At 37.5% G+C, this 15,342-nt stretch overlaps 1 protein-coding gene across 30 annotated transcripts in view; it reads left to right on the top strand.

Annotated features, from left to right (window-relative positions):
• Window positions 1-15,342, top strand: part of nfixa (nuclear factor I/Xa) — a 94,126-nt gene that overhangs the window by 61,502 nt on the left and 17,282 nt on the right. For all 30 annotated transcript variants that reach the window (XM_079857846.1, XM_079857874.1, XM_079857864.1 and 27 more), the window contains 2 exons: window positions 14,603-14,665; window positions 14,882-14,956. In XM_079857846.1, coding sequence (XP_079713972.1) covers window positions 14,603-14,665; window positions 14,882-14,956 — 138 coding nt within the window. The remainder of the gene's footprint in view (window positions 1-14,602; window positions 14,666-14,881; window positions 14,957-15,342) is intronic.

Here is a 15,342-nt window from a genome sequence, read left to right as displayed (position 1 = left end):
AAAACATATTCATACTCATTCAAGATACACAGGCTGGATTGCGCATGTTCATGTTCAGTCTTGTGTTGCGTTGCCTCAAGTGGCACTATAACAACAGTGTAAATTCATTTGCATTGTCTTTTACGCCTAGTTTGCTCTGTCAAGTCCACAAGTTAGTCAAATTTGAAAGGTAACTCACACTCACCTGTGTAAGTTAAATACTTATGTTTAAAAAAAATATATGTTTGCATACTTGCATACAGTATGTTCTTGGTAAAATAACATGTTAGTACTATTTGTTAAATTTTAGTTTTGCTTCAGAAGTGGACTGTTAGTTTGAGTTTTATTTCATGGCCACATTTCCAAATATTTGCACAATTTTCTTTGGACTCTGTGGTAGTCGAACTTTTGGTTTGTTCCGTTTTTGTTCGGAGACATTCACATTTTTAGCGCAATATATATAAATAAACCTGCGTCGCATGCTGTATCGCCATCTGCAGGTGGGATCTGACCTTCTATAATGATGATAAAATTATATTTTTTTAGTTTTTTTTTTTTAGTTTATATTTGTAGTTAATTTTAAGTTTAGTTTAAGTAGTTTTTTTCAACCACTATTTTAATATTCATTTTAGTTTTTCACTTATTTTGTTAATTTATTTCAGTTTCTGAATATGTTTTTAACGCACTAGATGGTTTTAGTACGCAATAATTTGGCTGATGTGTATAAGCGAGTGATAAAGGGTGTGAGAAACAAGTGTGTGGGGGGAATCATGAGACGTCTGTTTGCTGCATTGTAAGTGTGTATTTGTCCGAGATGAAACATGAAAGGAAATGAAGGAGTGTGAGATTTGGACGTGTTGAGAGACTTCTGTGGTCTTGCTATTGGCAGACAAGTGTTTTCATTTGTCTACTCGCACTGCAATAAAATAACCATAACTAGAAAGAGAGAGAGAGTTGGCTGATGAAGACATTAGATATGTGAGTGGCTGCCAGAAAACTGCCTTTTCTCATCCTACTGTATTCATTTACTTCTTTTACCATCACTCTCGGACGCCTGTTGGAAATAAGCTTGCTATCCTAACTGAAAGTAGTTAGCTACACTGCATGTTACTAATGAATGGCAGATAACTATGTTGGGGCAATATTTATTTTTTCAGTTTGCTCATGTCAACTTCTCAGGATAATTGCCCAGCATTAAAAAGAGCTGTGTTGTTAAGTAGTTAAGTTAGTAACTCAACGCATTGTTCTCAAACAACAGAGGGAATGAAACGGTTGTAATGTTTTGACTTGTTTCTCTACTCGTGTGCCTATTCCTAGTGAATGTTTCATTGAAGAGAGAGTGTCATTACGGCATGTCAGCCACCAGGGCAGTGAGGCAGAACCCACATTAAAGATCTTCTCCAGCGGCAGTAAGCAAGCGTGACCGGCCTATTAAAGCAACACACTCAAACACATCTACAGGATCAGGGCACTGACACATTGAGTGTGTGTAATGTTTGTGTGTGATGGGGCATCAAAGTGTCTGGAGGAAGTGTGTTATGGGGCGCTGTCAGCACTGACACATTCTCTTGCTCTCATTCTTACACACACACACACACACACACACACACACACACACGTAAAGACACAAGTTGGGTTTTCATGTTTTATGGGGACTTTCCATAGACATAATGATTTTTATACTGTGCAAACTGTATTTTCTATCCCCTAACACTAACTCTACCCCTAAACCACCCATCATAGAAAACTATTTTCATTTAACATTTTCAAAACACATAATTTAGTCAGATTTTCACATTTTAAGCTGTTTTCCACATGGGGGCCAAAAAAAAATTCCCCACAAGGACAAGGATTTCTTGTATTGCCATCCTTGTGGTGAAATTTTGTCCCCATAACTTAGGGTTTACCTGTCACAAACACACACACACACACACACACACACACACACACACGTCACATTCAGGTCAGTGAGGATACAGTTCCTGCTTCCTCTTGTCTCAAACAATGGGAGCTTTATTACTGCCCAGAAATATTTAGAGAGAGAGAGAGAGAGAGAGAGAGTTATTTCAAAAACCTGTGTGCTCACCACCGCATACACAGACATATAGCATACAAATAAACCTTTTCAATAACACTTTCTTCCTGGTTATTCACTCATTTTCCTCAGTAAATATTTTTCCTCAGGCATTAAAAAACTACCATTCTAAAGTTTGCAGTCTGGAAGATTTTTTGAGAGAAGTCTCTTCTGCTCACCAAGGCCGCATTTATTTGATCAGAAATACAGTAAAAATAGCAATATTGTGAAATATTATTACTATTTAAAATAATTGTTTTCTATTTTAATATATTTTAAAATGCAATTTATTCCTGTGATCAAAGCTGTATTTTCAGCATCATTAATCCAGTCTTCAGAGTCACATGATCCTTCAGAAATCATTAAAAATGAATATGCTTAATTGTTTTCGTGGAAACCATGATACATTTTTTCCCCCCCAAGATTCTTTGATCAATAGAAAGTTCAAAAGAACAGCATTTCTTTTGTAACATTATAAATGTCTTTACTGTCACTTCTGATTAATTTAATGCGTCCTTGCTGAATAAAACTGTACATTTCTTACCGACCCATTTTTAAATGAATACATTTATTTGTTTGTTTGATCATTCCTTCCCTTGAGGACCCATTTAAACTCTGCAGCTGTTAGTCTGTACATCTGTAATATGTCTATGTTGCTTCTTTTAATTCACTATCCCAGTTAAGATAAACGCAACAGTATCTATTAGGGCTGCTACAGTTTTTAAATAAAATCAGTACAAATAGATCATGAAAATGAGCTATTGTGCGTACCGTATTTCAGGAAAGGCGATTTGCACCCTAAAGCGATTTTCCTAAAGAGATTACCAGGCTGGCCATGTTCTATTGTTGATAGTTTATCTGCAAACAAAACAATTGCACTATTCATCCCAGAATCTGATCTGATGCTCATAACAGTCCTGCACACAGCATGCGTATTTAGTCTTCGGACTGATTTACTATTCTGAGATTATTTCTGTGTCTACATGTGCGTGTATTTATAGTGTTTTAGCCATATTTGTAGTACATTTTATCCATATATTTATCCTTTCCAGAACTGTAAGGCTCTTACACTGGCATTTGGGGATGAGTTCAGTAATCACACGCACCACCCATCAAAGTATGTTTTGCAGGCCTGTATTTAGCAGTGTGTTTGTGACTGCAGGGTATTACGGTATTTTATAGCTAAACCTACAGCAGATCAACGGCTACAAGCCACAAAGTATTAGACTGACTGATTGTCGGCAGAGATAAAGCCCAAATACTCTCACACAGACTCAGCCTGACCCCAGTACACACTTGCCAGGGCAAAATGAACGGGATAATGATGTAGAAGAGCTGGATATCTGTGAGGTTTTGCCTGTCACAGTCATCCCAGCATGCACTGGTGCGGGTCCCCAGGGAGTCTTGAAACATTAGTGAGGTAAAGAGAAAGACGTGCAGGAGAAATTAAATGCGGATCTAAACATGTTAATGGGTTCCAGCTGCTCTTATCGGAGAACCAGAAAAGGTTTTGAGATTCCAGAACTCGGGGTCACTTTTGTTTTAGAACTTACTGTGCTGTTATTCAGCAGAGATGCCAAACGGAGTAATTAACTTGTAGAAAGTAATTACCTCAACTCAAAGCTAATGAGAAAATGTTCAGCTTCCTCAAAATTATGCAATTGAGCATCTTTAGCAGGGTATTCAGAAGCATTGTTAGTTTTAGTATACAACTGGAGACAAAACCCCAGTTAGTTTCCACAAAAATATGAAGCAGCACAACTGCTTTCAACAAGGATAATAATAAGAAATGATTCTCAAGCAGCAAATCATCATATTAGAGTGATTTCTGAAGGATCATGTGACGCTGAAGACTGGAGTAATGATGCTGAAAATTCAGCTTTGATCACAGGAATAAATTACATTTTAAAATATATTCACATAGAAAACAGTTATTTGAAATTGTAATAATTTGCACAATATTATTGTTCGTACTGTAGTTTCGATCAAATAAATGCAGCCTTGGTGAGCAGAAGAGACTTCTTTCACAAACATTTATAAAAATCTTACCAACCGCAAATGCTTGACTAGAATCAACACCCAACAATACGACAATAATTAAGATGGACACTTGACCATCACAACCTTTCAAGCATCAGATAAGCCCTGTGTTTCTCTCTCTCTCTCTCTCTCTCTCTCTCTCTCTCTCTCTCTCTCTCTCTCTCTCTCTCTCTCTCTCTCTCTCTCTCCATCTGATTTCACTTATCTGGCAGTTTCGGTCTGAAAGGATACTGATGGCCTAATAATCCCACTTTCCTGCAATTATCTCTTTTTTCCCTCTCATTCCATCTTCAATCCCCCCCCCCCCCCCCCTCTCTCTCGTCACCCTTGATGAAAAGGGAGAAGTGTGTGGGACGCTTTTCTGTAACAGTGAGTGTGTGACTGAATTCCTGCACTCTCTGTGAGAATCTGCAGATGTCGGTGGGGCCGCTACAGCGCCGCAAAAAATACTAGTCAAGATTCAAATAACTTTATTGGCATGGTGAAAGAAATCTTAACATTGCCAAAGCATTAATAACACTATACAATACAAAATATTATAATAATATAAAATTAAAAAAACATATATATATATATGTATATGTATATACATATAATAACATAAAAATAAAAATACATGCTTTACATGAAAATAAACATAGTCCTTGAAAAGAACAGGGGATGGAAAAGGAGAGGAAGAAAAGGAGGGAAAACCCAGCGTCTCGGCCGCAGGGTATGTGCGTTTGCTGCCAGTGAGGTGAACGCCACCCAACTAAAACAGAAAACTAAATCACTAAGCAAATGTTTAGATGTCTGAGCTGCATCTGGTGTTGCGAGCTGAAGGGTTGGACTCCGGCTCCTAGTAGCTGAAAAGAAATCAAATCATCAGCATGCATCAGATCAAATTAAGGAAAACAAGTGAAAACTCTGGCAGCATTAAAGGAATAGGTCATCCAAAAAAAAAGGAAAGATTGGTCATTATTTACTCACTCTCATTTTGTTCCAAACCTTTTAGCTGTTCAAATGAGAATTTTGTATGTAGTTCATAATGACCTTGTCTGTCAAGAAAGCACCAAAATAGTAAGGTACAGTCCCATTCAAAAAATGTTTAAATGTCTTTTATGAATCAGAATGAGCTTTATCACCACGTATGCTTGCATATATACAAGGGTATATATATATACATATAAAAATACACAGTATACAAAATAGACAATATGTATGTACATGTATGTTATAGACAAATGCAAGGGAATGTGAATAAGAGGTATGCTAAATAAATACAATTATAAATAGTGTTGCATATTGCCCAGTGAGGTAGATGGCCTGAGGAGAGAAACTCTGTTCTCTCTATTTTGAAATATTATTACAAAAAAACCAAACACATTTTCTATTTTGAATTTTGAATCAGCACCATTACTCCAGTCTTCAGTGTCACATGATCCTTCGGAAATCCTTCTAATATTTTATTCTATTCTATTCTATTCTATTCTATTCTATTCTATTCTATTCTATTCTATTCTATTCTATTCTATTCTATTCTATTCTATTCTACTTGCTGCAACAATATTTATTATTATCAGTGTTGAAACAGTTGTGCTGCTTGATTTTTTTTGTGGAAAACGGGATACATTTTTTCAAAATAAAAGGATTAATTAAAAATGTATATATATTAGCCTCTTGTTAGCCACAAACTTTTAAATGGTAGTGTACTTAGATCTGCTCTGATTGTCTTATAAAGGGTTAGTTCAAAACAAAATTTCTCATGTCGTTCCAAACCTCTATAAATTTCTTTCAACTACTAGTAAAGTACTGTAAACACAAAATAAGATATTTTGGAGAATATTTTAACAGTAATTTTTCCATACAGTGAAAGTCAGTGGGCTGCACAACAACATGAGACCACAACGTCTCATTATATGGACAAAAAAAAAAAAAAAAATCTTGTTTATTTCAAAGAAAGTCATACAGGTTTGGAACGGCATGAGGGTGAGTAAATAAAAGCATTTTCAGTTTTGGGTGAACTATTGTATAAAAGTATAAATAGTATAAAACAGTAAAAGTAAACTATACATTGCCTGTGCTCAGTTTGTAACAATCCATCTTGTAGAAGTGGTCACGCTCTGGAAAGCAGTGTTTAATGATAAATATCGCTGGCAGTGCATGACATCTGGGCCTGTAGGTGTTTCTGAGCGGCGGTCTGTCCCGCTCATCCCGAGGGCTGCTGAGGGCGGGAATAGAGCCGGTTCATTTGAGGTTATTGTGGTTCGCTTCATGCCAGATGATAGACAGCACCTGCCGCCCAGCTGTGCTCTGCTGGAGTCGATGCATCTGTGGCCTGTAGGCTCCTCCTCTATTCCTCACGTTAAACACCAACCTCACTTCCTGCTCGCTTCGGGGTGAGGGGACAACATTAAAAATACATACTGTTTTCACAGTATAGCCACAAGACTACAAGAGATAGTTCACCCAAAACATTTTATTCTGTCATTTACTCACAAATTAAGATATCTTGAGAAAATGTCCCTCTGTAAAATAATATTGTGTACAGTAATATTGTGAAATATTGTTACAATTTAATGTGACGGTTTTCTGTTTTACTATTTTTTTCTATGTAAATCTTTTGTAAGATTATACATCTTTACTGTCAATTTTACCAATATAATACATCCTTGCTGAATGAAAGTATTAATGTTTTTTTTTTTTTTTTTTTTTTTTATTGACCCCAAACTTTTCAACTCTGATCTGTTTGTACCCAGTAAGGATATGCACCAGAATACCAGAAAAGCTATTAAGTGAGGTTTGCAGTGAATAATTCATGTAAAGGTTTTAACAAAAATGCTAGATTCATATTTAAAGTAATTAATAGCATTATCAGATGTCTCCATTCTCTTGGTTTGATGTGAGCAAATCACTTAAATGGAGGTGTGTGTTGGTCTTGACTCTTTTGGTACACATTCTACCAGGTGAAACAGGTAAACCGTGTGCATCAGTGTTTCTTGTGCGCCAGCGTCACTAAATGGCAATCACTTTGTCAGCTTTCATGTGTTCAGGAATCACTCCTGCATCGCAGACACACATGTGAGGGTAACTCTGGGGAGTCATTTTAATAAGGTTATCACTCCCAAAACTTTGCAGTGCGTACGTGGCCTTTGTTTCTAACTGCAGACTCAACCTCTCTCTCCTTCTCTCTCTTCCAACGTTTCCTCTTTTTTTCCACATAAAGCTGTTTTTCATAAACTAGCCTGGAATAGCAGTCCCTGAGGCCGAGGCCTGAAACACTAGCTCTCTCTGAGCTTTCTGTGTGTGTGTGTGTGTGGAGGCTGAAACACTAGACTTTTCTGAGCTGCTGCCAAACAGATGCAGTCACTTGCAGTTCCACTAGAGAAACCTTCATGGCTCTTTCGCTCTCGTTCACTTTAACACTGCATCTTGAATCCTCATTCTCGGATCTGTTTGTGATGGATTTTCATAGGATGATGCTTTCTGATCCCTCTACAGCTCCGTAAATATTAGTCATTCATACAAAATGAGTTTGATGTTATTTGGGGTGTTTTTTTAGGCAAAACCCCTGAACCTCAAATTGAAATTAAAATTGACTGTCTTTACTGTGAATGATTAATGAGGGGAAAAAAATCTTTGTAATCTTTCATCAAAATGCAATAATTTGCTCCTCTTCAGAAATGACTTTCTTTTGTAGGTGACGTCACCAAGTCCTTTTAATGTTTAACCCCTTCGCTCCAACTTTTCATTATCCAATCAATGAGCCAATCAATTCTGGAAGTAAAATGGGTTGCAAAATGTGTTTCAGATGCATCTGGCACCAGTAATTTTTTGACTTGGCCCAGCGAGTAACGACCTAGCAACCACCCACAATCCCTTAGCAACCGCATAGCAACACGCTAAATATCACACCAGTACACTTTAAAATAGGACTGCATGATTAATCGTATATTAATATATTCATTTCTCCTCCTCCTCCTTTCTGCACTGAAAAAAAACCCTGCTGATGATCTGAAAACACAGATACAAGAACATGAAAGTTTTGGCGATCTCCATTGTGATTTTCTACTTAAACGAGGCTGCATGTGCTATTTGCTACAATTCAATTTTGAGAGCAAACCTTCTCGGTAACTCACTGTAATAATCCAAACTTCGACTATCTCGACTATATTGTTTGCGATTGTGGTTGCTGAATAAATGCTTTTACTCAACCTCTGTGCTTCAATACAAACATGCTTTGGAATTATTGGAATTAATATTAGGAATTTCACTATTTTAGCTTTTAAGAGAAGCTTCTTAAAGTATATAATAAATATATTGTTCACTTGATTTTTGTGAAAATGCAAAAAATCTGATTAAGTGCAAAAAGAATCAAATCATAATTTTCACCATTATCATGGTATTTTTGGAAACTGCATAACAGTGCCTTTACAACTAACTAAACCCTCCAGCATTATGGCGCCCAGTATTTTAACCCTTGTGTGGCAATTTAAAAAAAAAGTTACGCATAGGTTCATGTCCAAAAACTGTCATAGAAATTTGAAGCTTGGGAGCACATATTAAAGTTTGGTCTCATTTTAAAGCAGACCCTTGGCAGATTATTGTAAAAAAAAAAAAAAAATTATATATATATATTATGAACATTATTTTATATAAAATCTATATTTTATGAAACATGTTTAACTCTAAAACTGCTAGAGAATCTAAGTCATAAATCTAAGTTGTGTTCCAAATTTGAGGTTGATATCTCAAACAAAATGAGCTTTCAGTAAGATTTTGTTTGGGCACAGTACCAAATTTTCCCTGTTAAATGCCAGCAAAGCTGTACTGGTGCACACAGTGGTTGGATTTGGGATTTGCAGTAAAGTTTTTTTGCAGCTTTAATGGGTTTCAATGGGGACATTTTTGTCCTTGAGGCCCTGAGGGCAACTATTTTGTGTTACTATTGCAAAATAAAGGGCTCAGTAGGCCTCTGCTGAATCCCGGGACCGTCCCACTCCACGTTCCCCAGAAAGGGTGAGAGGCGAAGGTCCCAGATCAACGTCAAGACCTGATAGACTGTCAGCAGCCAATTATTAGTGACGTGACGAACAGTGAGAATCAAGACGGACAAACTCCTCTTCAAGCTTCTTATCTCATTTAATAAGATAAGAGCCAAACCACACACACACACACACACACACACACTTAGCTCAGGTCAGCACTGAACAGCTGTGTCTGCACTCCCTCGTCAAGATGTATGTTTACACTCAGATTTTTGCTTGTTTTTAGGACCGCTGAGGATTCTGGGAAAAGCTTATTGGATCCTCTTATCATGTAGTGAGGTTTATTAGTGCGGTAGCGCTAAAGGATCATACCGATAAGCGCATAAACACACACGCATGCATGCATGTTGCCCCAATTTCTAGTTTTAAACAACATGGATAAACTCGAAGGCTTCAAAGATGCGTATCCATGTGTAAAATTTCTTCCCCTGTCCAGCTGTCACGCTGACAGTGCGCTGACCCTCCGTGACCTCAGACGTCCCGCTGCAGAACACACACTCATGACATCAGTGAGCATCTGTGTGCTTCAACTACACAATACACAAAGAACTGTGAGGGGGCGGAGTTTGGATCGGAACCCCCATATCTCATTGGCCTGTGCATTTGGTTTCCAGCTCTGTGATTGGCTAGAAAAGGAAACCCCACCTTCCACATACAAGCAAGTTAGGTTTCTGGCTCCGTGACTTAGGGTCAAAGTGCATGTGTGTTCATGTATCAATGTGTGTCTTCTGTCTGTTATTCTGTTTGTTCTCCTCCTCTATTAGTTGTCTGTTCACTCTGTTCTCTTTGTCTAGATGTATGTTGTGTACTCCTCTCTTCTCTTCACTTTCCTTGGCAACAGATCCCGTCTGCCTTCCCCCTCCTAATTCTCTCTCCCGGCTTTTTTGGCAGAACCTTCTGTTCCCAGACCTCCTTCAGGCTCTTTCTCTTTGTATCACTTTCTTTCTCTTTCTGTGGCACAAAGTGGCGTTTTTACATCACATGATCAGTTCGGTGGATCTCTGTGGCTCTATCCAAAAAGATTTAGGCATTTTCTGAAGAACTCGAGTGGTGCTGCTGTGCGCAAAACTCACCGCTGTGATGCTAGTGTGGTGTTAGCATAGAGAAGTTTGTTTTTCAAATTAATAGTTTTATTCGGCAAGGATGCATTAAATTGATCAAAAGTGTGTGTGGTTCAGGTATTCTCTATGTTATGGGGAGAAAATGTCCTTGTTCTCATGTGGATATTTTTTGTCCCCATGAGGAAATAAGCTTATAAATCACACTAAATGAAGTTTTTTTCTATGATGGGTTGGGTTAGTGTTAGGGGATAGAATATACAGTTTGTACAGTATAAAAATAATTTTGTCTATGGAAAGTCCCCATAAAACATGGCAACCCAACGTGTGTGTGTGTGTGTGTTATACCTGGTATCCTGTGCAGCGCTTCACACACTGAACTATTGTGAAGCCTATTTAACAGTCACATCCTGTCTGGGTCATGGGTTGTTCTGAGGACACACTCTCACACACATACACAAAAAATCGATGCACATCCTGCTGAATCTCTCCAGATTCGGCCTTAGATAGCGCCGATTGATAGATAGTTTGTATTGCATAAGATTGTGCTTATGATGTAATTTATTGGCCTTGTGCTTGTACTGTTGAGAAAGACAACCACAGCGATCAAACCCCAAGTGTCAACAAACTGTGTTTATTTTTATTGACACTGAAAGGTGATGTTTGTTGATGTGAAATTGCTCACCTGTGACTGCCCTGAAATGGCCCAAATCACATCACCTGCTGTCTCCCAAAGCTCTAGGGCTTTTCCCTCGCTGTTTACATGCCCTCAGGAGCCCCCTACTGGACACAAGTAGAACAGACTTCAAATGCCTGTGAGAGGTAAACCTCAGGAAATCATCACCAGGTCACATCCAATGGTGAAACCCCCAAAAGCCACTTTATATTTAGCATAAAGAAAATTGTTTCTTCTTTTTCATGAATCATTGCATCTTTTTACATAATTAGATGGAAATTCAGAATATTTATCCACTGAATTGTTCAGTATTGTACATAAATAGTACATTCTCAAATATATATATATATATATATATATATATATATATATATATATATATATATATATATATATATATATATTAATAAAAATTATATATATAAAATAAAATTTTAAATAAAATTAAGAGAATATGATTTTGCACATTACATTTAAAAAAAGTTCAGCATTGAAATCTTTTGTAACATTATATCTTTACTGTCACTTTTGATCAATTTAATGTAAATAATTAAAATAATTTTACTATGTAAATAATAGTAAATAAATAATTTACTACGCAAAAATATAAATTTTTCTTGAATTTGAGTTCGAATGTGACAGGCTGGGCAGGCTTTTACAATAGAATATAATTGAAAATAGTAGAATAGAACAAAATAGAGCAGAGTAGCACAGAATAGAATAGTTCTTTTGAAACAAATTATGATCTGTCATTGGGCGATTATTATTTCTGTAGTGATTTGAGAAACACAGTGCGATTAATATTCGACCTTCTCAATCCTCCTCTGTCTGTCTTTGTGGACAAGGGTTCTCCTGGGGTTCGGATCAAGTCAAAAGCTTGTAAAGAGCCCAAATCACATGTCTTCAATAGCCAGGGTGCATCACGCTGGTGTGAGTGAGTGTGTGTGTGTGTTAAAGCTATTTATGTCCACACACTGATGGAGATGCTTAGATTTATGTGTGAAAGATGCATCTCTATTTTTATTTTTCTGCTCTCTTGTCTTGTCTCTCTGCTTATGTGTGTCTCTTTCTCCATTCTCTCTCTGTGTGTGTGTGTGTGTGTGTGTGTGTGTGTTGTGTTGGCAGACTCTGGCTGCAGACGGGCACACAGATGGGTGACAGGCTGTGCCGAAACCAATCTCACACACCTGCTCCTTCATACACAGACTTACACATGCATACATAGAAAAAATGTACACACACAAATGCACATTGAAAACCAGCTTGCTTTTAATGAAATAACCTCACAAATGAGTTTACGTTCGCCGAGCTGCTCCCTTAAGCTCTTCATGTGTAAGTGCAGACAGATGTTTGTCTCGTCTGACTCCGTAACTCCTGAGCATCTGTAATCCAGCGCGCTCGCAGTCAAAAAACCCAGTACCGCTCACACACGAATGTCCTCGAGCTATGAGATATTTCACTGACACTGAGCTCAGGATGAGAAATAAATAATTAGAGCTGAAAGGAAGGAGAATGATGACTATTGGCTGATAAATGAGTGCAGAGTGAGAAGGCGGAGGGGATTAGGGTGCTTTGGAACACTTTAAGAGCATTATGGATTAAAAAAAGGTCAGAATGTTTAGCAACATAATGCTAAACCTCTTAAGCGAAACCCAACTGCATGCTGATAAACGGGGACGGAGGGAGGGGGCGAGGAAAACAGTGGCTGTATGGGGTTTAACATCTGTTTGGGTCAGAGAGAGACATCGTTTTATTGGTTCAAACACACACGTACCTAAAGTCTCATATCTCATGTCTTTAGAAATGATAATTAAAAGGACATGTGTGGACATCTTCTCACTCCTTATGATGAAACTTAATGCAACGTGCAACAAATTCCATTTGACAGCTGGCGTGGATGATGGAGTTTTAACAAAGTTTTGGTCCGCAAAGCCGTTTACAATTGATATGGTCTACTTTTATAAAACTTTTAAGGTAAACTTTTTTTTAGAAAAAGATTTTCTTCACAAAATCATAATAAGAGAGAAAAGTTTAGGGTAAGATTTTTTTTTTTTTAATAGAAATGACTTATTTTAATCAGCAAAGATGCATTAAATTGACCAAAAGTGACAGTAAAGACATTTATAGTCCTAAAAAAAAAACTATTTTAAATTAATGCAATGAATCCTGAAAATGTACAGTATCACAGTTTCCACAAAAATATGAGTTCTGTTTTCATCATTGATAATAATCATAATAAATGTTTCCTGAGAATCAAATCATCATATTAGAGTGATATCTGAAGGATCATGTGACATGAAGACTGGAGTAATGATACTGAAAATTCAGCTTTGATCACAGGAATAAACTACATTTGACAATATATTCACATAGAAAACAGTTATTTTAAATTGTATTAATGTTTCATAATTTTGCTGTTTTAGTGTATTTTGGATCAAATTAATGCAACCTTGGTGAGCAGAAGACGCTTCTTCCAAAAGCATTAAAAAATATTACCAACCTCAAACTTTTAAATAGTAGTGTATATATATATAATTTTTTTTTTAAAGTTGGGGCAGTTGTTTACTGACCTAAAACCTTAAAGAAAAAGTAGTTAAAAAGGTGTTTTCTCTCCTTTTGTTGTGTCTTACCTCACCTACAACAGCACACCAAAAACAAAAGGTTCATGAAGCTGCTCTAGATGAACAGTACACACTGTATTAACATAATTTGTGTGGGTGAAGTCAGTTTGCAATCTTTGCAGTCTGCACTGATCTGTGTGCATGTGTAAGGTTTCATCTAGAGCGAGAGACACCAACTGCTCTCGTCTGTAGTAAAACTCTCATAGGCAAAAGTTCAATGACAGTTCCTTCATTATTAGCACAACTTCATGTCGTTACAAACCTGCATGACTTTCTTACTTACGTGGAACACAAAAGGTGACATTTGGAAGAACATCCCAGCTGCTCTTCTCTGTGTACTGATAGTAGAAGGTGTTCAAGCTCCAAAATAGTAACACCAGCCAGGGCTTCTTTCAAATTCGTAGCAAATTAAAATGGTAGATGTCGCTCATGTCGCCAGAAATCTCCATTGAGACTGAATGACGGTCGCTGAGTGTATCGTCCTCCCTTTTTGAGCATCAGTGAGCTCAAACAGGACTGGGATGCTGTATGCCATCATATGAAACACAACCTACTGTACACATTTTCCAGCCGTGTTCATGGGTTTGGGCCTATGTTTGTGTGTGTGTGTCGTCAGCTAGCAGGAATGTGTGTACACCGCCAATACTAAGATGGCTGCCAAAGACTAAAATGGCTGCCAGAACTCCAGAAAAAGAGAAAGAGAGAGAGAGTGACAGAGATGGAGACTACATGCTAAATGGAGAGAAAAGAGATCGTCTCGCTCTTTCTCCTCCGTTCAGTCTGCTGTTCTTTTGTTTGTGCGGGTGTATTTGTCCTAATCTCTACACACTCTCTATCAAATCGTGCTGGCATGGGCCAGTGTGTTCCCTTATCACCCACAACCGCCCGATAAACACCTCCACAAGCACACATGCACACGCAGCCTGCCGTAAACTGTGCTGATAACGCACACTTGCATGCATATGTACTCAGACACTCGTTTCTCATTTTGAAAATATCCGCTCACAATGTCGTTGTGTCCAAGTGCCTAAACGTCACTGAACAATCCAATTCGAACAGTAATAATTGAATATAAGGCATTTTCTGCCATTTAAATGCATATTTTTTTTGTTTTTGTCTCAATGCAGAATCTGGGCAATCAGACAATTCCAGTCAACAAGGAGACTCAGACATCAAACCCCCACCAAACGGTGAGAAAAAAAAATCACACAGACTGAAATATATATTTTTTGTGATATTATAAATGTCTTTATTCTCACTTTTGACCGATGTGATGCATCATTGCTGAATTAAAGTACTTCACTATAGTCTGATGCTTGATGCATGTGGTACTGGTCTCTTTAAACATGCTAGTATCACAGAGCCCAGGTTCCAGTTGAGTGAGGCACGTGTTTATCTCTCTGCAGGACATCTGAGTTTTCAGGACTGTTTTGTGACTTCAGGAGTGTGGAACGTAGCCGAGCTGGTACGAGTGTCTCAGAGTAAGTGCTGTAACACCCACCCGTGTTTTCTTAAATCTGCAGAGCCACGGCAACTAATACTGTATTTAGCTCAATTTTGTTGCTCAATTCATGAATAACTCGTTCAATTATTGCGGTTCTTATTAATGAATCAGTGGATGAATCAGTTTAGTAAACACTGAATCAGAAGAGTCATTGATGTAATTCGTAGTAAGAATTAATCAGATAACTTCCTCATTGAATCGTCTTGAGATGAATCACTTGCTGACTGAAGTTATTATGTCTGATCCAATTTCTAATTTGTAATGGTAATTTGTACAGTTAATTAGTCTTAGAGTTTCAAGTAGAAACTTAGAGTATTATTAGTCTTAGAATTAGTCTTAGAGTATCTTTTGGGGTACCGCCCC

The sequence above is a fragment of the Squalius cephalus genome (genome assembly GCF_949319135.1).
Source record: "Squalius cephalus genome assembly, chromosome: 2".
NCBI classification, from domain to species: Eukaryota; Metazoa; Chordata; class Actinopteri; order Cypriniformes; family Leuciscidae; genus Squalius; species Squalius cephalus.
The sequence above is the reverse complement of the archived record's forward strand: the minus strand, read 5'-3'. Positions and strand labels throughout refer to the sequence as shown.